Source organism: Fusarium solani (genome assembly GCF_023522795.1).
Source record: "Fusarium solani strain SB1 chromosome Unknown bctg00000014, whole genome shotgun sequence".
NCBI classification, from domain to species: Eukaryota; Fungi; Ascomycota; class Sordariomycetes; order Hypocreales; family Nectriaceae; genus Fusarium; species Fusarium solani.
In genome coordinates this window covers 1,072,066-1,096,053 of record NW_027072141.1, presented here as the reverse complement: position 1 = coordinate 1,096,053, position 23,988 = coordinate 1,072,066, and the positions used below count along the sequence as shown (strand labels likewise).

Sequence of the window (23,988 nt, the reverse complement as noted above, 5' to 3'; positions counted from 1 at the left end):
TTCGCCGTAAGTTTTATCTAGGCTATGTAGAGGAGTGAGTGATAAGAAATTACACCCGCAGAGTCTTTCTACCACAGAACTAATTCGTCCTATTGTCAACCTTACTGTTTGCTTCGCCTGTCTTCCGGAAGCCAGATGTACTAGTCACAGCAATCAGCTGCAGAAGAGACCGTGTCTTCCTTCTTCGGGGGCGCCTTTCAAACTTAGTCTTATAAATTCTCTTGTGTATCACAATGTGAGCTGGCAAAGACGTCAAGGGGTATTCCACTCCTTCCTCTGAGTCTTCTATACGACATCTCGAACTTTCAATTCCATCCCCAAGCTCTCCTCGCGAATGGTGGTTTGATTCTGCCCATGTGCCCAGGCATTTGAATTTGTTTGCGGTATTCGCTCATCTCCGTTCTGTGCCCTATGTCGAACCGACCCTTCTGCTAAGCTCGAAGTCGAGTTAAACGCAGCGAATGCTGCACGCGTTTCCTTCGCGGCTGAAGCATATCGACGTCGCAGGCGGAAAGTACTTATCGAGAGCATAGCAAGATCAAGTAACACAAAGCCATAAGAGATGATCTACTTCGTTAGTGCCAGCCCCAAAATATTCTTCCCGTGAACTCACAAGCATCTCCGTATAGGTAGAGGCCAAGCCCGGCTCAGCTAGACGGATCCCGAACGCAACACAGGTGATCCCGAGGACTGCGACTTGCATCATCATGCAGAGAAGGAGCCTCGGTTTCTCCATTGTATCTCTCACAATTGTTCCCCACTCCCACACTAGCCAGCCACGATAAGCGCTGGCGGAAAGGACCACGACGAATATTGTCTCTGGGGCAACCCAGATACTCAAGATAGCGCCAAGAGTCAATGAACAGGCGGTGCCTAAAAGTACCCACAGGAGCAACGTAGAGAACGCATCTTGCTGAGGGTTCCTTGAGCTCCTCAACCACAGGCACTGCGCGCCTCTCAGCATACCATCCATGCGTTTTTAGGGTGCAAGTCGACTTACCTCTATTATCATACTCAAAAGAGTCGGCGTGGTACCAAAAGCAGTCGCCCAGTGGCCCCCTCGAATGAAGGTCAGAACCGCCGAGGCAGTCACAATGCAAATCCCGAAGACCGCAATTGCCACTGCGAGACACATGAAGAGTAAAGGGTGCTCCTCGACGAAGGTTGCGGATGCATCAGGCACCCGGCCCAACTTGAGGATTTGACACTGTTCGGACGGATGATCATGCTTGGAAGGACAGCCATACTTGGGCAGACGAGCCATTGAATACCGAAGCCAGCTGTGGTAGGAAACTGTGCCGAGAGTGAAAGCGAGCGGGCCAAGGAGGATATACATTGCGATCAGATGGCCATTTGTCGGATCCATGATGCATTCGTTTGCGAGCATGAAATAAGTGGTATTGAACAATGAGTCTTGTTGGCACTTGGGTTTATATAAGTCCCCCTCACTCCCAATTCATGTACTAATCCGCCCACGACGTTCCGCGAGCGACCCGGGTGTTTGCCGGACCCCCACGACCTTTTCATGTGCGCGTGGGTCTATCATTACCCCTATTGCGTGGCGCGACTACGGCATCGGACCCAAGTAGGTAAGTAGAGGATCGTTGGTCCCTTTGGTCAGGGAAACTTTAGGAGTCTGATCGCGGAAGACCAACCGGGTGGGCTGTTCCAGACGAGCAGATCACCTCTTTGCTAGAGGTCGGGATATTGACTACCGGTATCACAGTGGGCTGAGATCACGCTTGTTGGGATCAAAGGTAATGAGAATAACTAATTTGATTTGGAGAACATGCTACAGCCCATCGCCCTGCAACGAATTTTCAAACAGGGCTGTGTGATACCATGATGCTGAGACTTCATCCATTGCTTCACTGCCTGACAACTATGGACGACCCGCCTGCCGTCCTTCCGGCAGATTTAACTCTTGGCTTGGTAATTCTCGATCCCCTGGAGTGATTCAGTGTTTGAAAAGCGGTTTCGACGGTAAACTTACCCATGTAGAGTCGGCATCTTCGTGAGCCTGTTGCCCTTCAGCCTATCCCTCACCCGATACCAAGCCCGGCTCAGGGTTGCAGGCTCATATCCTGGAAACACCTTGCAAAGTTCAGTCATCGTATAAGACTCTTGGTCGCGGCTCATCCATCCTCCCATCGTCGTTTCAATTTCTTTCATGGTAACCAGCACTGTGCTTTCTGCAGGGCCTTCACGAGAGCTAATGGTAGAACGCAACTCAGAATCGGCCCTCTCAATCTCTTCTACTTCATCTCTAGACTCGCAATCGTTGGGGAGGTCTAGAATTTCAGGGCTATCACCATCAATAGGATCGCCTGGAGGGGGAAAATTCGTCTTCAACAAGTCAGGCCTACAGTGTGTTAGCTAGTGCAGAATGATAGACCAAGACAGACCTTAGTTTGAGGACGCACACCAACCCGTCAGGCCTCGTAGCATGTGAGCGACCGGCCCTGCATAGAGGCCCGCGGTATGTCAGAGGCTTTGATATCACCCGTATGTCATTTTGACCATTTGAGGCCGTAAAGATCACAGAGAAGCCTTCGTAGCCCTCTGGATCGAATATCGTCGAAAAAATATCGTTGTCGTCCGGTGAGTACGTTGGAAATTCTCGCGAAGCTTGCCCCAGAGATTTAACATCACTCTCCCTGCGAAGCTCAACCATGACTTGTTTGAAGCCTCTGGGAAACTCTGCCGTCGCTTTGCAAGATCGCTCTCCCTCCCACGTCAGCTCTGCAAAACGGCGCCAACCCGAAAATTCTATATAGCTGGATAAGAGTCAGCTATGATCGCGGTACAATGATTCGCCTTACACCTCGAAACCGGTATGCTTCACCATGAAGTGCTGTATTCTTTGCTCCTCGACGTTGAAACGGCACAGCCTGGGTTCCAGGACTTGGAGAAATCGGTCATGATCGCTTCGAATTGAGTTCACGGCGCCGTATCGTGTGATGTATGCGATGTTGTCGATTGATCGCGACGAGAAACAAGAATTGCGCTGAATCACGCAGTAATGAAACACGTTGTACTCCATTTCACGCTTTGCACTCTGACGGAGGACAAAGAGCAAGATGACGTCTAAAAGAGAAATGAGACATAGCACTGGGTTCGGTATCAATCCTTGCCGCTACAGCATCAGAAGGTTTCTTCCTGCTGCAAGTGCAAGGATAAGAAATAGCTGGAACCCGTTGCCGCCACAGCTAACTAGATTGGTGTATCTAGTGGAGCAAGGATAACATCTAAAACGCCGTTGCCCCGTCACAAGCGCTCTTTTTGGAGCACGAACGAGGCACTTGGAGGTAGGGTTCAGCTGAGTGGGACACTGGAATCGCCAAGAAAATCCCCGTCCCGAAATAGGAAGGATGTTCATCCTCCCGTGTGTGTGGTAATTTCGCTAGCTCCGCATGGTGGGTGTATGGAGAAGTAAGCTAGGATCGGAACGTGCGCTTAATTGAGTGGGAAGCCCGGCATGACTTACCAATTACCCCACCCCAAACTTGCGATTCTCTTCTCTCTTCCCTCGAGGGTTTTTGTGGGCAGATCGGCGTCGTATTCCAGATTTGTGGGTCAAGGACGGGGCCAATACCCGTTCCGCGAATTGCGCCGTCAGACGGGAGGCCTAGCGCATAGGCCTGAGGCAGCCACGCAGATCTATCAACATCTTGCTCCGAGGCGCGGTGGAGGCTCCGATCAGCTGAGGCATTCTTTATCGTCTGCGGCCTTTTCCGTGAGACTCCATGACCAACAGTACGATAGAGACAGACCAAGCAGCGCTCTCTCGACCGCGGCCACTGTTTGGATTCCACCCTCTGAACGCAGAATTGAAGAGACTTCGTCAGGAGGCAATAGCAGACATCGTCACTGTGCAACCACCAGAAAAAGAGTTCGGCCTTCACAGTTATGATTCGCCAAAAGCTTGCATCAAGATGCACGAAATCCTTGAAACTCAGGTGCGTTGCCCCAGTATGGAGTTCCCACTGTGGCTGACGACCTCGCTCCAGACGCATTTAACCGAGCTGGTGAGTGCAGACATCGGGCGAAGGGTGCGGGAACCGGAGGCTTTTCGGCTCTCCGTGGGCCACGAGGCAAGCATACCAGAAGAATACTTGGGACGTGCCGTTCTCTTGTCACAGTACAAGGCGAACTTCCGAATTCGGCATAGGGGTATCTCATCAGAGCAACAGACATGGGAGCCTGATCAGGAGTTGCACTTCAGTGGAGCATTGGTAGCCGGCGCTGAACACATGAAGTTCTCTTTGGCTATCTATGAACTACATCCAAAGCCGAGGGAGCCGACTCTTTCATCATCGCCATCATATCGTGGCTAGTAGGCGGGTGGTCACTTTTATCAGGGTTGATGTCGCCGGTGCCGGGAACATCGAGATAGCGTTCAATCTCAATCAGACTTGCAAGTCAGCAGTGGCTGTGAAGCTGGCCTGGATGCATACCTGAATTTCCCGCCATAAAGCTCGTGAATAATATCAGGCAGACGGAGTGAGTCCGAGGATAGCTGTTTCCTAGGGATGTAGACCCTAACATCATCGAGCACCGCATGATCTTCTTCGATCCTCATCTCTCCAAGGATCCCGATATTCTCGTCTGAGAGTTTCTTCATCGTATGAATAAAGTTTTTCCCTGTAAGCTCTAAGCAAGTGCATCATCGGGATAATTCTTGTGGGCTACGAACGACGAAAAGGTAGCTCATCTGCACGGCCAAGCCACGTCCGCCGAAGCACATCTGAGGCTTTGATCCACCTCCGGACACCAAGTCGCATTGCCTTCACTGCGGATTCAGGGACCCCTGTGCATTCGGCCACCATCGTATTGACGTCTTTGGCACGGAGGCCTAATCCAACCGCAACTTTCCCCAACGCAATGAAGACAAGCATGTGGATTTGTGATTGTGCTTCCTCGAGCAAGGCAGCATGCTCCACTGCGAATGCTTGGAGAAGTGCCCTCGGCCCCATTCCCGCACGCTCTTCGCGAGGAATTTTGTCTAGCGTCAGCTCATGCCGTAAGTCATTGATATCTGCTTGGGTGTGCGGCCTTTTGTCATCCCAGTCTTCTTCTCCTTTGGGTAAAGCCCTCAGAAAAGTCTTCACCAAGCTGATTGCATCAGGCGATCGGCCCGGCTTTGGCTGTACGCGTGGTTGTGGTCGCTGCGACCTACCCGGCTCAAAGATGATACTGTCCATGGGGGCAAGGATGTCGGCTTGCTTGATGGCGCGAGGGAGACAGGGCAAAAAGAAATGAGGGCGGAAGGTCGCAGGAAGGCAGGACGAGTCCAGTTGGCATCGGGTGAGTGGAACCCAAAATGTGGAGGCTGATTGGCGTAGCCAGATTCGCTAAAGTGCATCTTGTCCAATCAGCATCCGTAAAGAAGGGTAAAGAAGGCAGGAAAAACCGTAATTAATTGGTTGGCGCTAAATGGGGGGATTTGCTTGGCATTGCCGATCTTGCCCCCTTGGCTGAGTGATTTGCTCTTGCTTGCAATCACCACCCGTCCCCCAGCTGCCGGAGACTTGAGGCACATGACTGGCACTGATGCAAGCCACCCTGTCTGCCTCAATCCCTTTTCCCATGGTCCGCGAACCATTTTCCCATGGCACAACCTGTTTTGACTTTCTTTTCTACCACACAATACCGCAAGATGGCTTCCTCCCCCAAACCTGACAACGAACAAGCGCTCTACAAAGTACAGAATTGGCTCCATCAGTTAGACGATGATGAATTATCGTCGTCCAGCTTAAGCGTCTCAGCTACGTCAGCAAGCGATCCGCCTACCCCGACCTCAGATCTGGACACGAGCGACTCGGAATCAAGCGAGTACACGAACGTTCCGACAGAATACTTCGATTGTTGCCTACTAGGGGGTAGAGCAGTGCCGGGGAATGTTGCGGGTGCATGGTGAGAGCTTTTCCCAAGATCCAATGCTCCATCTGACGTCAACAGGGAGCCTGTCGATGACATAGCCCAGACATCTTCGCTACTATTGTAAGTTAAGTAGAATGGAATCATAGTAGTAAGAATGCTTACCTGTCTAGGCACCTGCTTTGGTATGCGATGAACGATGGAAAGCTTTATAGCAGCCCTACCAGTCACCCTCGGAAGGTGATGGACATCGGATCTGGCACCTGCACTTGGTCGATGTGAGACGCGCATCATCAGCTTCGCCACAAATGAGCAAAAGCTGACCGTTCTCAGGCACTTCGCGACGCAAAACCCGGGCTCACATGTCGTTGCCATAGATAAATCCCCTTTCATGCCACAATATGCACTGCCGAATCTCGAGATGATCTGCGAAGACCTGAATCTGGCTCACCCTTTTGAGGAGAGCACGGCAGATCTACTTTTTTTCCGACAGCTTGTGTGGAGCGAGGATCTCGGAGGGCTATTCCGCAACGCACTCCGACTCCTCAAACCAGGAGGATGGATCGAGTTCACCTTGCTGAAGCCCAAGCCTCGACGTCAACATAAGGCTTGGTTGGCTTGGGAGCGCCTGGTGCGTAAGGTAGGACGGCGCACAAATCGGGTGTTTCCCACTCTTGACCTCGTCAAGTGTTTGATCCAAGACGCAGGCTTCTCCCAAGTTGGTACCAAAGAGGTTTGTCGGGCAGCATCTCAGTGTGGGTTTACCACGACGGACTTGTGTGACTTTGACATTCGGGGCCAGATCATGCTTCCACTCTATGAGGGGTTGGGCTTCACTTTGCCTGAGATTGAGCTCTTGGCCATGGGCATGAGACAGGAGCTAGCGGAGGATATGGAGTTTGAAAGGTACGCACCAATTCTTTTTTTTTTCATTTTGTTATCCAGATGTCATTGCTTACTATTTCGGTAGCTTTGTTGTTTACGCACAAAAGCCACCCCAGACGACCACGGCGACACTGTTCTGAATAAAGTTTGTCTCGGAGGCGGTGGCTGTTGCATTCAACTCATGTATTTTAATTTTATCTTAAACCGGCGGTGAATCTATAATAGTTGCTAATTGACCCAGTTTCATAAACAGAACTACTCAGATCCGGGAGCCTAACTTCTTCAAAGTGTTCTTGTATGCTAAACCACACGCATTACACAGCTTTTCACCCCCAAAACCGGACCGCCATTGACTTGTTTGGGTTCCGCCACACTTTTTACATTCGCCTGGGGCTCCCATCCTGCCCTTCCCTCGGTTTCCCCACCTTCTTTTGATGACACAATTCGTGCGCCCCTGGTTGCGGTGATGTGTTTCTCTTGGGAAGCGGAAGGCCTCGACCTTATGCTGTTGCGCAACGTGTGGCAAGGGAGTAGGCCAAGGGGAAAAGGCATAAGTTCGCGTCTGTGGGTTTCCCGCTTGAGCTCCATACTCCTGTTGCTGGAACTGGGAGAAGGTGGCAATCAATTTTTGTTGAGTGGCGAGCGGAGCATTAACAAATTGCTGCCACTGCTGAGGATGCAGTGAGCTGGGGTTAATGCCGTTGGCGATGAGCATTCGGTAAGCGACGCCGGCGGCGTTATCGGCGGGCATCTGAGAGCCGGGCTGGCCTGGCAGGACTCCACGGTAGCCAGCATCATGAGAAGAGTTGTTCAAGGCAAACGGGGTACCTGAGGTTGTGTGGGGTGCAAAATGTTCCGAGCTTTTGAAGTGATGCGCATGAGAATGAGCCTCATATCCGAAGAACGTGGGAGCAGCAGGTGCAGGAAGCGAAACAGCGCCGGACTGTTGAGGAGGTATTCCAGGGCAATTTTCCACTACGACTTTAGCAAGGGGTGGCAGAGTTTGGTTCTTGCTGTCGGGACATCCTAGGGCCGGGAGACGAATCATATTGACAAAGATGGGCGATGTGTATACGGAGATTATGAAGCAGCTCTGATATTCTGACAGCTGTCGAATGGGCTAAATAGAAAAGAAGTTGTCTCCTGGCTTGGTGTAAGATATATGAAGGGGGTTGGAGCCAAGTGAGCAGCTGGGTAGTGATGTTGCCGGAGGAAGCGCGAGATGGAAGTGACGGCGAGAAAAATAGTGGAGCAAGAGCACGGACTAGTTTGTTTGGCCCCTGTTCGTGGTTCGCTCGTAACGACGATAAGTGCCTCGCTAAGACAGGCGAAACGACAACAAATCCTTGTAGAGGCCGAGGGGTCGCTGAAGCCCGTGCTGGGAGCATCGCAATCGTGGCGTTCTTCTACGGTTGCATATTACCACATGGGTGACAAAACCCTTTTGGGAAGCCTCAACCATGTTAAAATACTTAGTAATTTTGTGGACCCTTGCAAGACTACAGTACTGCACACTATCCGGAAGGTATCTCTCCATTTCGATGGCATCTCCACTAGGGAATATGTCGTGATAATTCCTGGTGACGCGTCACAATTTTTTCACTCACTCACTCACTCACTCACACATACACACCAGCATCAATACCCAGCCCATCGCCACCTCGTAGCAGTCATGGGCTATCCCCATCCATTCCCCAAGTAAGCTCGGGTCTATCCATCATGAGATTGTGTGACTGACCTTGTCTTGTACGTAGATATGCCCGATCACGTCCTATCGCAGATATGTCCCGATGTTCCGAAGACCGTGGCCCCTAAATCGTACCAACGGAGCCACGATTTCATCCGCGATAGCTACCCAGAGTCGAATCTTTGTCCATATTGCGGGAGACGTTGGCCCACGAGTATCTCCATCCTCGACAGCTCGCCAGTCCCGTTTCGAGACGTTGGGACAGCTTCCACCTCCTCCGCTATACAGTCTATCGACCTAACAGCCTCTGATCGTTCCACGCCCTCACAGACGATCTTCACCGGCTCTGGAGACGGCCCTGGCCGTATCCTCGCAGCATCGCGGCCCTCAGCCGTGTATCGAGATGCCAAACTTACCCAGAGTCGGATCGCGAGGGGCATAAGGGCGAGCTCGTCGCAACTCAGTGAGGCTGTGGCTAAACAGAGCCAAAACAAGAGCAGACGGAAGATCTCGATGCGTCCCACTGTCTTCCTTGCGAGGCCTGACCCATGGGAAATACTAGACGAAGACGAGGAGCCCCAGTGGTCTTTGGCTAGAGAGCTGCTGAAGGTCGCTTTGCGCCCCTTCGTCGACGAGGAACCATCTTTACCTGTCCACTCCTGGTTCGACAGCATCTTCTTCCCTCAGTTCAAGGATAAGCCTGCCCTCTCTTCTGTTCTTCAATTCGACAAGAGACTCGTTCAGAACGCCCATATTAAAGAGGGTATCACGGAGCTGAGCGACCTCGACTGGGAGAGACAGACAGTCGCAGAGCTTTTCGGCGAGGACTGCCCTTTTCGTTTCAGTAAAACAGAGGGCAGATATCTCCTTTTCCTTGTTTTCTATGAGCCATTGCCTCCTCGACCACAAGTCCCGGCCCCTCGTCATATCAAGACGCCGAGGTCAGCCGTAAAGCCGTTCAAAAAGGAGAAGGGAATCAAGAAAGAGTTAGTCAAGACCGAGGTGAAGGTACAGCCAGCCTTATTAATCGGGAGCGAGTTCAACTCGCCCTCCTTGAGCCCCTCTCTGAGCCCAGTTCTACCTCCTTCGAGAGCTAGCGCAGAAGACCAGATCGAGGTTATTACTAGCGACGTGGACGAGACCCGCGCGGGTCAGAAACGGGCTCGAGACTCTATAAGCTCAGCACTCTCGGTAGAGGCAGAGGATGAGGAGCTCTCGGCTGACCCTGCCTTCACTGCCCATGGTCCCGCTGCTGGAACCCGAGGAGTTGATACGAGGAGGCCAAGTAGTCGGCATCCTCGTAAACAGACGAGGAAATAGTAGTTACTCTAGCTCAAGGTGACCCAGGTCCCCCATCAGCTCGTCCACACTATTGATAATATCGCTGGGTAGCTCAGTTCCGGAGAGGCTATTGTTAATAGGCTCAAGGTAGTTCTGCTCGAGGAGCTGAAGCTAAAGCATTGTCAGCTAGCTTTTGAGTGCGATGGAGTACTTCTTTACGTACGAATCTCTCTTGCCCTCCAACTGGACTCTCTGGGATGCTCAGCACCGGACTTGCCCCGCAGTCGAGATGAACCTGAATCTTGTCTCTAAGCCGTAAGTAGATCGCGAGGTGTGGCCGCTTATGATCAAGCTCCCCATCTAGCTGACCATCGAACTGAAGATTCCGGAGCTGTTGATCACACCAGTCCGTTGTTATTGGGTCAAGAAGATCGTCTATATCGATAGAATCGACAGCGGTCATCATCTGGGCAAGCCCATCTCGAGTCGCAGGCCCTAGATGGACTGCCCAGTTCTCCACTTCGCTTGTATTATACAGATCCATCGGGATCCCGGCGACGAGATGCTCCCTATTCTTCTGTGGCCGGATGCGATGGCCGTTCCACATCTCCGTGAAGTCCGCAACCTCTTGACGGATCATGGGTCCATAGAGAGCATACACCGCGATCTGGTGAGCAAGACGGTTTGGTTGGAAGAGGCCGCTATCAATCAGCTCGTGTGAGAACGCGATCCAGCGCTGACTGATACCTTTGAGTAGCTTTTCCCTCCAAGACTCGATCCGTTGGTTAGATGTGCTTGGGCCCCAGATATGACAGGAGCTCAGTCTCGCTCCCTGCCTGTGGACTCGTTGGTCGTTATCCTCGGTGGTATACCGAAGCTCTGTCTGATCAAGGTCGGCGAGAATCGCCTGGGCTCCGGCCCAAAGAGGAGTCTCGATACCATGATCCGAGCGGGTGAAAAGGGGGCGGACCCCTGAGTACGACACAGTCCGTAAGTCCGTAGAAACTGTTTGAGTGAACTCAGCGCAGTCATGTTCCCCCTGCCGACATATATCCAGATGATGGCTCTCGAGTACGTGTCGATACAGGCGTAGATAGAGAAGCCGAAGTTCTTGAGCTTCTCGTACCCATCGAGAGACCACATAAAGTTAGGCCCAGGAACCTGGAAGTCCTTGCGGTGCTTCCAGTCAGCAAGGCGTCTTTGTTCGGCCCGCTTCTTCCACTCTGGGTTCGTTTGGTACTCGCGATATAAGGTATTCTGGCCGACAAGGACGCCGGCACGGATGCGGACGTAATGGTATAGATACCCCCTGCCAAATCCTCTGATGCTTGAAGACTGACGGTCGTCTTGGAAGAGGAACTCTCTCGCTTTTTGAATAGCTTCCTGTCGTTCAGCCAGATCTCGGAAGCGCCGCTTTATGCCATGCTTCAGACGATACTCCTGTACAGTCCGCTCGGAGATCTCGATGCCGCGTCGCTTGAGATCACGGACGATGGAAGTGTCGCTATATCCGTATCGGTAGAAGTAGCCTTTGACCAGCTCGACGAAGGTGTTGGTATCAATCTTAGAGTGAAGGGGGGAGTACTCCTGGGCACCCCATTCCGCTAACCTCCTTTTCAGGGTTCTGACGTCGAGTACGTGCCCATCGTCGCGGAGATGGGCACATATAGTGTCAATGGATAGTCCTTCTCGCCGCTGCTCGAGGATCAAGTCCTTGACGCGCTCCAAGTCCTTACGGGGCCTCGGCATTGTGCGAGACGCAGACCAGGGGGTCGAGATCGTGGTAGAGGTCGGAGTTCATACCTCCTTCCAAGGCTTCCAGCTGCAACATCCCGGCCCCTCTGAACCGGCATTATCGGAGCTTCGGCGCCGATGGAATGGCATCAGCACCGCTTGGTATGGCATCAGCTCTGCTACATTAGAAACAGTGCGCTACCATATCAATACTGTAGCCCTATATAAAAACGCCTAAAGCCTATGTGCGAAATAGCTCCAGTCATTTTCGTACATGGTTTTGTCACCCATGTGGTAATGTGCGACCGTATTCTTCCCCTTACCAACGGCTTGGGGTATCCGCTTTCCCGAGTCTTCGCGGATCCACCTGAATCTCGGGACCAGCGTGGCTTTCTCAGCTAAATGCGGGGACGCGGACCCAGCTCATCGTTTGGTTATCACCATTGTTCATTGTATGGGACCATCATAGCTCCATCAGAACGGTAGTGGCCTTCATTCAAGTGCTGACTACAGTAGTGCGCCTCCAGGCCTGCAGGTGCTCATCGACACCATCTTCGGCAATGTTGCCTCAATGCTTCTTTAGTTTCAGTCGCTCTGCGGTCCTCAACGATTCAAATCCTCCCCCATAGCAGGAGAACAGCCCACAACTTTCACAACTTCCTGTAGTATGAGCTTGTCTCCTACTTGCTCTACTTGAATCTCCCCTGCGAGCAGCCAAATACCATTATCAAGAACCTGAAAGAAGTCAGTAAAAATACTGTTGGAGTTCTTACTATCTTACCATCCAATCTGGTAGTGTGAGGGTTCCACCGTTAAGAGCTTTGAACTCGACCGTTACTCTTCCCTCCAGCTTCAGCGTGAAGTTGTAGTGTGCTCCATTTTTGATCTGAATGGGATCCATGCTGTTACGAAGGACCTGTGAGGTGACAATGGCCTTGTGAGTGGAAAAAATGCAAAGAGAACTGGGGTTGCCGTGTTGTCCTACTCAACGCAATGGTAGAGGGGCTATATATCTTGTCCTGTGCGATTGTGGCTTAGGCTGATGCGCCAACGTGTTACCCGCGCCGGTGATTCACGTCTGCTCAGTTGGTTCCATGCCAGAAGTTTTGGCACTAACCAGGGCCTCGGGCTCCAGGTATTGAAGTGCGCCGCCATGGTGTTGACCCGGTGGTGACCTGGTGGTATGCAGGTCTTCTCTCTGCGGCCCATGAACGAAGTGACGATCAGTGAACTCGGCACCGCCATGTAAGCACAGTTCAGCTTGGCAAATCCAGGACTAACGTGCAGGATGGTCTTGCGGTCAACGTACTCGTTCACAGCATTGCAATTTTCAGCCCTGCAAGAATACGTGTCTACGGATGCAAGCGTTGGTTGCCGTCGTCTCCTAGACTTCACTGTTCCATCTTCCTCAAGTATAAATTGGACCAAATGCTATCTCGTAAGTTTGCCATACTAGCATCCTGCCACCCAGCCTTCCAGAATCGCTTTCAGAGTAGCAACAACGTCAGTGGTACCGTTGGTCAAATTGCTCTTATGCTAACTTGAACAGGACAACCATGGAACCAAACACAGAGCATACGAAGAGCCCGACTTCGCGCGATGAGTCTTCGCACAACAAGGCACAAGTCAGTGACTCGTCTACCAATACAGGACAGGCTCATAGGGCCAGTGGTGATATCACGGAACCCGTGACGCCATCGAAGAAGGACAAAGAAGATGACGGAGGACAGCGCTCAACTCCGCGCAGCGAGCCTTCAATGAACAAAGAGGAAGTCAATGGACCATCTACCAGTCATGATATGATGGCGATCATGAAACCTACGGTACATAAAGAAGGAGGGGAAGAAGAGGGCAATTGCTCGCGCAAAGATGGCTGGAGCAAGCACGACTCAGCAGATAAGAACGACGCTTGAATTATGAAGGTGCTTCCATCGTCTGTCATGGAGCTTTTGTAACGACTTGTCCTCAAGAGAAAAATTTACGCGTCTTTTGCAAAATCTAAACAAAGATTCTAGGGGAAATATAACCATTTCACGTATGTTTATTAAGTTGCGGCGGAAAAATTAACAGTCATCCCTTGAAGGCCTGAAATGGCTTCTCAGGACAGGGCTGTCAGGTTAATTTGGCCAAATCTGCGCAGCTTGGAGTTCAAGCTTCTCCAATCGTGGAAAAGTAATTACGTCAGCTGGTGACAGTGGTGAGCGGTAGCGACCGATGCTTCACCAAGGTGCGTCTGGCTTAGTCCAGCCGAGGGCGAAACTTCATTCATAGTGCATCAAGTACTTTACCGGAGGCGACCCAGGATTGACCCAGGGCTGACCCAGGGCTGACCCGGTATCTGACAAATATCTACCAAGCACTTGCAATGGGCGCGAGCGTGAATGCGGAGCCCCGGAGAAACAAGCTCCGAGAACTCGAGATGCCAAGATCGGTCCCGGTCACAACCGGGTGTTGGCCTGGTAATTACCTGGTCTTTACCCAGCATTTACCCAGCAGTGCCCCAGCCTGCGACTTTAGTTCTGGATCTTCGTTAGTCCGAAAACCTGGTTCCACTTGACTCCACCCACCGCAAGCCTTCATGTGTTTTCATCTCGCCCAGATTGATCCCTCGAATGCCCCCAAGGTCAGATTCAATCACTTGGCGCAGACCAATATATTAAACCGATGCTAATACGTTGCTTCAAGCAGGTTCATGTCGTTCATTCTCACGTCACTGCCATATTGAACGCTATTTTTTAGCGGCAATCGAACAAGTCCTACGTTGCGTCGAACGTCGATTTTACTCAGCGAGAACAAGCGACAACGGCAAGCCTTCGGGTATGTGGTGGTCGATCATCGGGCTAGGCGGTAGCTCTTTCATATCTTCCATTGACAAGAAGACCGTCCTTAAAGGCTACCAGGTGTGGGAAGATGGCAAGTGTCGCGCCATGTGCCAACACGTCAGCGAGGACGAATTGGCCAGAGAGGCCTTTGTATACAAACATCTCGGCGAAAACCCTCACGTCCTCTATTGCTACGGTCTAGAGGAGGTACACCAGGGTGTCCATTCCCTTCGTCTTGAATATGCGCCTTTTGGGGATGTGCGCGAGTTCATCCAACAACATAAAGAAGCCCCTCTCTCAATGACGATCCGAATGCGAATGGCTCTGGATACCGCTCTCGGCCTAAAACATGTTCATTCAAGAAGAGTGCGACATTGCGATCTGAGTTGCCGCAACCTCTTCCTCTTCCATGACTATCGTGTGAAGGTTGGCGACTTCGGCGGCTCCTTGATCGAAGGTTCTGACGAGCTCCGATCCAGTGTTTGCGAGGAGGCTGCCTATGAACTGCCGCTTCGAGGGAGAGAGTTTTGGGGTCGACCTACTCAGAAAAGAGATTTGTTCGCGTTGGGATCTGCTATCTACGAGATAATGGCATGGGCACCACCATACGTGGACTTGAGAGATGATGAGATCGAACAAATGTATGCAGCGGAGAAATTCCCTGCCCTACAAGGTATTCCAGCCCATGACGTGATTCAGAAGTGTTGGGACGAGAAGTATGGAAGTGTTGATGAGGTGGTAGAAGCACTGCAGGTCTTGGTCTCATCACAACGTGCTTTCGAGCGACATGATGGGAAACGGGTGGCGTTGATGTGATTGATACACTGGTTTCTTCTAAAACTAGGAAGTTGTTCGCGAATTGCCCTTTCAGTATTGGTCAATCTTGCCAACGTCGGAGGTGCGCGAAAAAGAAATCCAACACTACCCACCCCAAGTTACGGTGCAAGATGGCTTGCATGTCGCTTGTTATAGATAGCCCATGAATTGCCAGCAGACTGTTTGAAAGCAGACTCAAATTAGATAGCCAATTCCAAGCTGCTGAGTCGATTCCTAGCAGTGTTTTTAGAAATGTTATCGGCTAGGAAGAAAAAGAAGAAAAAAGAGAAAGGAAAGGCTTACATTACTGCCGGCAGAGTGGGCAGGATCCAGGTTTGCTAACCGACCCAAAGGTGGTCGATGCATCCTGGACCAAGTTGGGGCAAAGCAATCCTTTCCCGTCATCGCAAAACTCGGTGATTTGCCGCTCCGTGTGGGTATGTCTCGGGGTCATTCTACAGGCCCTGTGGACATACATAACAGGTACAAACTTGCACATCGTAAAAAAGGAGTCGGCAACAGTTGGGATAAATAGTAGAGCAGACCTCTCTTGGGTGGCAGACGAAGAAATGAGAAGTTGCTCAAGATGGTCCTACACACACATTTTTATGTGCAGGGAGAACACGGTAAAGTGCAGATCCAAGTTTCTTCTCCATGTTGCTGCCTGTTTGTGATACCCGGGAGGGCCATCAGGCCAAAGACCCACAATTGAGCTTACCCTGGCTTTACCCATGTTTTCCCAGGTAATTTCCAGGCTTCCCCCGCACAATTGCAGGGTAAAACCTTGACCTTCCCGCGCATTCTCCCAGCATTTCCCTTCTCTAAACTCACCTTCGTTCCCGGTCATTCTACGATTTGCCATGGACGTGCCCAGCATTACTTTGAGCACCGAAGACAAAACGTGCTTCACCTACCAAGATGGGTATGATGGTGTTGCCACGCGAGAACTCCAAGAGCTTTTGCGACTCGGCCAAGAAATGCTTGTTTCTATTAAGGCAGAGCTCACAAGACGCAAAATCTCGGCCCTCGAGACGTTACCCACGGCCGTGAAAACATGTGTCGAGAAACTCCAAGCCAGTATGACCACGCTCAAGATTTTACAGCGCTTGGATGATCCGGCAAACCTCGCCTCGTCCGCGGCCGACACTTTGAAAAGTGAAAGGGCAGATCGCAGAGAGAGAGTTTACAAGAAATTTCTCCAAGATCTCCGAGAACAGTGTGGCGGTGGAATGGTGGTACTCTGCTCATCAAGTCTCGGGAAAAGAAGAATCGTCGAATTGAAGAATATGGAACGGATCTCATTGCTGGGATATCTCAAAAGCAACCGCAATACCTTTGAAGACACCATTCTAGATGACCTAGCGGTGACACTCGGCATCACATACCCAATGCACAGAAGCATGAGCGAGCCGCATGAACCTGAACACGAATTGGACACTACTCGATCGACTGCCCAACCTGTGTCTATCGAGAGACGTGAGCGACCGACCCTTTGCGAGGTAGCAGCTTGGCTGACTCCCAACGCAGAAATTGAATACAAGTACTCCGAAGCAGACGTTGATGCGATTGCCTTGTTAGGTCCCGATCTCGCCTCTGCTCTCCAAGCAAGCAAGCAGTGGATGTGGGAGCGACAAACTGGGGGATTGATGACAGACTGCATCAGTGGCCTCTCTCCCAGAAACCGGGGCGATATAACTCTTCAGTTGTTGCTCGGTTTCAGGGAGGGAACAGAAATCATGGAGCGACTTCGGATGCAAGCCATATGAATGCCACATGTGCCTTTACCACTCGAACCTCATGGTATTTGGGAACAAATCCGGTTTCGCGGCGTTTTTCGTCTTCGTATTCCCAGTATGGCGGACAACTGGAATCTTGAGTCGGATCGTAGACCTGTATCAGCTTGCCTTTGCATCGAATGGTCCTATCCGTATCGACCGCATCAAATACCTTCCCGTGTATAAATTCTTCCTCTCCTCGCAACGCTTTAGCTCCGACCTGGAGATCTCCACGATTAGCATGGATGGGCGGGTACCAAGAGCGAAAGAGGCATCCACCAACAGGTTCATCTTCATTGTTATCTTTCCCACTCCTGTCTCTCTTAGGCATTTCCTTTTGTACGCTCGTGCACGTCGCCTGAACGGTCCCAAACTTCGGTGTTGACTATGACGGTCGGATAAGGAAAGCTGCTAGAATTGGCTATCAGCATCTGTAGTCAGAGTCTGTCGGTATCCATACTCACAGCTATGACCACGACTCGGGAGAGTTGGTTCGATGAACCGGATGCTTTGGTCGCCCGATGGGGAGTGGCGGAAAAGCGAAGCAGCGATTAAGTCGCTCAGAAAACCTGCCTCGCGCGCAACGATCGATAAACGCTGATGTATCAAGTTCGGCGTCAAACTTGTACTTGATTGTGTAGCATGCGAGTAGGCGATATTCGGGTTGTGTGGATGTGATTCATAGTCGATTTCGTTGCTGCCCGACGAAAAGAGTCAGCCCATGAGGGTGTTCGTGACGTGGAGGAAGGTCCGACAAACTTTCTCCGCCCCATGTGGCCAGGTCGCGTGACATGTCAGGTGCCGACACGAGTTACTAACGTGACTCAGCAGATGCTTTCATCGATAGATGTAACATGTAATTTAGTGCACGACATCACCCCGAGTATTGCAGGTCAGGCATGATGATTTGATATTGTAACAAATAAGGCCCAATATTTCTAGAACTACCCACCAAGGGCGCTTCAAAAATGCATCACGCGCCCAGCCCCTTGATGTATAATTCCTGCCTTGTTATTGCGGACCTACGTGTTTTCTGTTGGCTTACCCTAAGCTCACTACTGGCGAGGGTGAAAGCAATACTTGGTGGGGGGTTCCGACTGTCGGGGATGGGCGATTTTTAGCCCCCACCAAGTAGTCAGGAACTCTCCCCTGTTGAAAATTTTTTCTTCCTGGCGGCTATTAGCAGCCTGCTAGTGGAAGGCCATCTTTCAGGCTATCCAACCACGCTTTTGCCCTTGACGCCCCATCGGGGCCTTAATAGGCACAGAGAACGACCTGAGGAGAGCTCATCTTCTCTGCAAAGCTGGTCCTGACATTCAGTCGGACCTCGCGACTGCCTCGAGAGTCAGGGCATATCGGAGAGCCTGCAAGGCCCTCTAAACAACGATGGCTAGTCGCAGAGGGTTTTCTCCCTGAAGGCAAGCTGCGTGCCAGCCTTTGATTCCTTCGAGGGTTTTTCCCCTGCTGCCACGCCTTAGCCATCGCTATCGCCTGGCTACTGAGGGATAGGCTGCATCAGCAGCTTTGGCAAAGGACGTGAGAGAATTCTGACTGGTTGAGAACCAAGGGTTGATGACCCCCCGCCTAGTCCACCCGCTGACGGGTAACAGGATAATTAAGATGACTTTACCGAGGAGGTCTGTAAGCTTTATAAGGGCATAAAAAATACTTACAATAAGCTATAAGTAGTAATATTAAATAAAAACCTTTAGAGTATTAAAATAAATATATTATATAGCAATTTAATATTAATTAAACTTATAATCTTTGATTATAACATTGTTTTTCTACATAACCTCTTTTTAGTTAGTTATAATATTAATAAAAGGTTTAATTGTATTAAAAAAAAGCTTTTTTATTCAAGGCTTGTAAAAGAAAAAACTAAAGAAAAAGAATAATCTTATTGATAGAAATATTAAGTTCCTTAAGGATTTATAAAATAATAATTAATATAAGGTATAAGTTATAATACTTATACCTTATATTAAGACTTTTATAGCCCTAAATAAAAGAATTTAAAAAGTTATATTATAACTAGCTAAGAGCTAACTATATAGCTATAAATATAATTATATTAAGAAATAGAGGTTATTAGTATTATAAGTTTCAAAGGGATTAAGTCTTAGAGTTAGTATTAGAGTTTTAATATTAAAGTTAAAAAGTATTAGCGCTAGGGCTTAATACTAGACTTAGTAGTAGATAAAAATCTATAAGTTTAATTAATCAAACGTATTTAATTAAATATATAATATATATATCATAGGTTATATAAATATATAAAAACTAATAATTTTAATAGTAATTTTAATGATATATTAATAAATATATAAGCTATATTATTAATAAACTTGTATTATTCTAATTTAAAGATTAATTAATTATCTTAAAGTAAAGAGCCTTAGGCTTTAAAATATTTTATTAATATTATAATAATCTAAAAATAAGATATGTAAATGCTTAAAAGATCTTAGATTTAATAAAAAGAAAATTTTATTAATTAAATATAATAAATAATATCTATGAATATATTAAGAGTTATTTAAGATATTAAAGTCTTTATGTATTAAGGTATAGGCTATATAATAGACTTAATTATTATTATTCTTATTACATTTATTTTAAAAAATAAATTTTAATAAGATTTTAAATTTTTTTCTTTTAAATATAATACTTAAATTTATTATTTTATAAAAAATAAACTTAGTATATAGCCTATATAAGATAATAAAAGCTAAATAATAATACTAATAAGAAGATTAATAATAAATAAGAGTTAAATAATTAATTGAAAGTAATTATAAATATAACGCTAGATTATATTATTAATTAAATAAAAATAAAAATACCTTATTATATATAAATCTATTAATAACTTGGCTAAAAAAAAGCTTTTAATTAAATTTTATTTCTTCTTAAAACTTATTTACATTAGCCTTCTCTTTAAGAGCTAGCTTATATATCTCTTAGAAAAGTTAATAATCTAACTTTTAATTATTATCTTCATAAAGATATAAATAAGATATATAAAAATAAAAAATTAATTTTAATTAATTAATGTTAATTTTATTTAATAAGTCTTTTAAAGCATTTTTCTCTTATGAAGGCTAATTTAAAGGACTTTTATGAATAAATTTTAGTTAATACCTTAATAAAAGCTCTTGCTTACAAGGCTTTTAATATTAAATATAATTAATATATTTCTTATTTATAAAGCCCTTAATTAAAATATAAAATAAAAGGAAATAAAAAATATATTTCAATTAAACAAGATTAATAATCATATTAATAAAACATAAGGTTATAAAACTTAAGAAAAATAATCTTAAGGGCTTTTAGTATTTTAAATGAATAATTAATTACTTAAAGATTTATTTATAAAAGGACATAAAATTACTAAAGCTATAAATATTTAAAGAGAATAATTTAAGATCAATAAACTAAGTTCTCTTATAATTATATTAAGAGTATTATAATACTTAAAGAAATATCTTATAATAACTTTTAGAATTTTTTTATTAATATTATTAAAAATAAGCTTAATATATAGCGAGAAATGAATTTAATTAAAGGTAAAATAAGAATAAATCTAGACCTTAAGGTGCTTATCAACCTATTTAATTATTTAATTAGAGAGAATCTTAAGAGTAAAAAGGATGTAAGAATACGCCTTAGGAAGGTTAATAGCCTAGGTATTTATAAGAATTACCTTAAACTTGGTATAATTATTTTATTAAGAAGAAATACTTTTTTAGAAATTAATACAACAATTCTAAGATTAATATTTTAGATATTAAGGAAGATACTTTAATACTTATTAATAAGAATCTTAAGAGGACTTTATATAAATATAATAAATAAATTAATTAAAAAAGTATAAAAAAGAGAAATAAAATTAAAGAAAAAAAATAAAAAAAATAAGGAGTATATGGAAGGTATATATATATATATAACTGTATAAAGTAAGAATATATAAAAAAGGAAGAACAATATATTTAAGTAACCTCTATGCGAGAGGTTGTAATTTATAATTATGCTTTATATATATTAAAAGAAGCTAATTAGCTTCTTAAGAGAGAAGTAATAGATTTACTTTTTTTTATATTTTATATATAACTTAGCTTTTTATTTACTTCTCTTAAAATATAAAGGCATAAACTTATATTATTTTATAATTACTTATATTAATTATTTACTTAAAATATAAAGTCTTTTTTTGTTTACTTATAAAATATATATCTCTTTTCTTAAGAAAAATAGAAATTTTTATCTAATAATATCTTAGTTAATATAAACTAATAATTACGTCTAAAATTATTTTTTTTTAAATTAATAAATATGAAAAGTAATTAATTTCTTATTATTTAATTAAGTAAAGTATAATAGCGCTATAATGATACATTATAATAATAGATATTAAAATACTAAAAGATTCTTTTAATAATACTAACTTTATGTCTCTAAGTATTTTTTAACTCTCTTAAAATATTTTTATTTATGAATTATTTTTTTACCCTTACTAATTACATATAATTTATAAGAAAAAATAACTTACTTAGCTACTTAAGTTAATTATTTTAAGGCAATAAAAAGCTTCCTTAAGGAAAATACAATTATCTTCGATATAATTAAAGGGTTATATAACTCAGAATAATTACCTTTTTATTAATTATAAGATAAATAAAGTTATTAAGCCTTAAGTATTTTCGAATACCTAAATTATTTAAATAATAACTTATTAATTAAATAAAAACTTAGAAAAAATAAGCTTGTATAGTATTACTTTAATAACATAGCTTATACTATAATATAAGAGGAATGTATATAATATTTTTAGCTGTTATATAAAGACTTAAACAGTAATAAAAAGATATTTTTTAATAACTTAATTTTATTAATATCATAAATACTTAGGAATAGCATTAAGAAGGTTATTATAATTACTTACTTTAAGATTAAGATTTAAGGGAAAATATTAAAATATAACTCTAGCTAAAAATAGCTTATACCTTTTCTCTTTAATAACCATAAGAGAATTTAAACCTTTTTTAATATAGGCTTTAAAGGGGCTTAGAAATAATATAAGACTTCTTATAAAAAAAGGTTTTTTATAGGCTTTTTTAGATATATATATACTAAATACTTTATTATCTTTATATAAAACAAGGCTAAAAGTAACCTTTATTATTTTAATACCTTATTATATAATTAAAAGGTTTAAGTAAAGAGTATATTTTTTACTTAGTTAGAATGTCTTATTTTAGCTAATTAATTTTATTACTTTAATTCTTGCTTTATGCGCTTAATGATATAAAAAAGAAAATAAAAATATAGCCTTCTTAATATATTTCATTTCTTTTAAACCCTTAGAGAGCTAATAAGAGTAGTAGCTAATACGCGTATTATAATTTACCTTTTCATAACCTTAGATATTAATAAGAATTAAGAAATACTCTTAGGATTATTTAATTTATTTATGTATAATTAATTGTTAAATTCACAAATTAAGAGAGAAAAGCCTAGAGATGTTATATATATTAATAATCTAGAAGGGATTTAACGTACGTATTAAAATATAATTATCATTAAGCTTAGAATTGAAAATAATTATTTTTAATATAAAAACCTAGGTAATAAAAATATTATAAAATGTTAATCTCTTTATATAAATTTAATTAATTATAATTTACTTAGAGCCTTTATTATAATACTTGAGTATTAATTTTATATTAATTAAGGAGCATATATATTAATAAATATAAGAGATATTAATAATATCAAGAATTAAGATTTTAATTCCTTAATCTTAGCTTTTTAGGTTAACCTAAGTAATATAAGATAGCTTCCTTAGGGCCCAAGGCTATTTATAGTCTTAAACTCCAAGGTTTTGTTTCTTAATTTACTTATATAGTTAATTCAATAATATATTAATTAAAAAATAAAGATTAAGGATAATATATTTAATTATTAAGAAAAAGAAAGTATTTCATTTAATATTAATAATTTAAGCCAAAGGATAAAAAAATAAATAAAGAAATTAGCTATTATTAGATCTAATTAGGTCTAGAAGTAAGCTAATAATATTAATATTACAAAGAGAGATAAGTCTTTTATTTTAATGACTCTTAATAAAATAAATTAGTCTTAGATCTTAAATAGCCCCCTTAAAAACCTATCCCTAAGAACTTTAAAGTAATTATAGCCTTTATTAAATAATAAGTTTGAATATTAATAAGCCTAAAGCCTTTTTTCTTAAAAAGATATAAATAATTTAATTAAGGAGTAAAAATTATTAGATATATCTAATTAAATAATACATAATTATAGCTAACGTAGGATAAGATATAAGTAATCATATATTATTAAAAAGGGACCCATAAAAAAGCTAATTTTATTAACATTATAAATATTACATAATTAAATATTATATTTTATAATTATATCTATTATATGCTTAAATTAATCATAGATAATAATTATGCTCTTATATTTAGCTCACTAATAAATATTTCTATAAAAGAAATATAGTTTAAATTTTAAATATTATTTAATAAAATTTAAGCCTTAATATATATAAATTATTAATATATTATAGTTAATAAATAATTAATTAGCTATATCTTTAATATTATATAAATATGGGGAAAATCTTTATAAATCTAAGTTGAGGATAAAATAAATACAGATTTATTTCTTTAGTTTATATAACTTATATAATTTCTAGATAATATTATATTGAGATTAAATACGTTTCTATTAATATTAAAAATTATTAATTTAATTATGTAAATCTTTATATTATGTTAAAGCTTTAATTTTAGGTTATTTTAAAGGGCCTAAAAAGGTAGAAAGGATTCTAGTTATTTTATTAAATTGTAATATATTAAGTAATTAAGAATTAATTAATTAAATAAAAAAAGTATAAATTAAGAGATTCTTATTTTATTTATTTATTTTATTTATTTTATTTATTTTATTTATTTTATTTATTTTATTTATTTTATTTATTTTATTTATTTTATTTATTTTATTTATTTTATTTATTTTATTTATTTTATTTATTTTATTTATTTTATTTATTTTATTTATTTTATTTATTTTATTTATTTTA

The 23,988-nt window shown here is 43.4% G+C and overlaps 10 protein-coding genes across 10 annotated transcripts; 5 read left to right on the top strand and 5 right to left on the bottom strand.

Moving 5' to 3' along the window:
- Positions 1-285: 285 nt before the first annotated feature.
- MRS44_017820 (uncharacterized protein) lies at positions 286-1,336 on the bottom strand (the record flags this gene model as incomplete). Its single annotated transcript, XM_065615714.1, has 3 exons — positions 286-567; positions 614-946; positions 1,001-1,336. 3 exons carry the CDS (start codon positions 1,334-1,336, stop codon positions 286-288), a joined length of 951 nt encoding a protein of 316 aa, XP_065471786.1.
- A 581-nt stretch (positions 1,337-1,917) lies between these two features.
- On the bottom strand, positions 1,918-5,365 carry MRS44_017819 (uncharacterized protein; the record flags this gene model as incomplete). Its single annotated transcript, XM_065615713.1, has 11 exons — positions 1,918-1,947; positions 1,994-2,020; positions 2,095-2,362; positions 2,406-2,777; positions 2,823-3,087; positions 3,488-3,641; positions 4,105-4,203; positions 4,285-4,414; positions 4,458-4,644; positions 4,697-5,147; positions 5,198-5,365. 11 exons carry the CDS (start codon positions 5,363-5,365, stop codon positions 1,918-1,920), a joined length of 2,151 nt encoding a protein of 716 aa, XP_065471785.1.
- A 294-nt stretch (positions 5,366-5,659) lies between these two features.
- Positions 5,660-6,905, top strand: MRS44_017818 (uncharacterized protein; the record flags this gene model as incomplete). Its single annotated transcript, XM_065615712.1, has 5 exons — positions 5,660-5,916; positions 5,962-6,003; positions 6,054-6,158; positions 6,214-6,786; positions 6,851-6,905. The coding sequence occupies 5 exons, from the start codon at positions 5,660-5,662 to the stop codon at positions 6,903-6,905; spliced, it is 1,032 nt and encodes a 343-aa protein (XP_065471784.1).
- Positions 6,906-7,024: 119 nt separating this feature from the next.
- Positions 7,025-7,813, bottom strand: MRS44_017817 (uncharacterized protein; the record flags this gene model as incomplete). The annotated part of the gene is made up of 1 exon (XM_065615711.1): positions 7,025-7,813. The coding sequence occupies one exon, from the start codon at positions 7,811-7,813 to the stop codon at positions 7,025-7,027; it is 789 nt and encodes a 262-aa protein (XP_065471783.1).
- A 708-nt stretch (positions 7,814-8,521) lies between these two features.
- On the top strand, positions 8,522-9,772 carry MRS44_017816 (uncharacterized protein; the record flags this gene model as incomplete). Its single annotated transcript, XM_065615710.1, has 1 exon — positions 8,522-9,772. The coding sequence occupies one exon, from the start codon at positions 8,522-8,524 to the stop codon at positions 9,770-9,772; it is 1,251 nt and encodes a 416-aa protein (XP_065471782.1).
- A 3-nt stretch (positions 9,773-9,775) lies between these two features.
- On the bottom strand, positions 9,776-11,482 carry MRS44_017815 (uncharacterized protein; the record flags this gene model as incomplete). Its single annotated transcript, XM_065615709.1, has 3 exons — positions 9,776-9,904; positions 9,957-10,705; positions 10,753-11,482. 3 exons carry the CDS (start codon positions 11,480-11,482, stop codon positions 9,776-9,778), a joined length of 1,608 nt encoding a protein of 535 aa, XP_065471781.1.
- A 588-nt stretch (positions 11,483-12,070) lies between these two features.
- MRS44_017814 (uncharacterized protein) lies at positions 12,071-12,368 on the bottom strand (the record flags this gene model as incomplete). Its single annotated transcript, XM_065615708.1, has 2 exons — positions 12,071-12,202; positions 12,249-12,368. 2 exons carry the CDS (start codon positions 12,366-12,368, stop codon positions 12,071-12,073), a joined length of 252 nt encoding a protein of 83 aa, XP_065471780.1.
- Positions 12,369-13,023: 655 nt separating this feature from the next.
- On the top strand, positions 13,024-13,380 carry MRS44_017813 (uncharacterized protein; the record flags this gene model as incomplete). Its single annotated transcript, XM_065615707.1, has 1 exon — positions 13,024-13,380. The coding sequence occupies one exon, from the start codon at positions 13,024-13,026 to the stop codon at positions 13,378-13,380; it is 357 nt and encodes a 118-aa protein (XP_065471779.1).
- A 906-nt stretch (positions 13,381-14,286) lies between these two features.
- On the top strand, positions 14,287-15,105 carry MRS44_017812 (uncharacterized protein; the record flags this gene model as incomplete). Its single annotated transcript, XM_065615706.1, has 1 exon — positions 14,287-15,105. The coding sequence occupies one exon, from the start codon at positions 14,287-14,289 to the stop codon at positions 15,103-15,105; it is 819 nt and encodes a 272-aa protein (XP_065471778.1).
- An 860-nt stretch (positions 15,106-15,965) lies between these two features.
- MRS44_017811 (uncharacterized protein) lies at positions 15,966-16,871 on the top strand (the record flags this gene model as incomplete). The annotated part of the gene is made up of 1 exon (XM_065615705.1): positions 15,966-16,871. One exon carries the CDS (start codon positions 15,966-15,968, stop codon positions 16,869-16,871), a length of 906 nt encoding a protein of 301 aa, XP_065471777.1.
- Between the last annotated feature and the right edge of the window lie 7,117 nt (positions 16,872-23,988).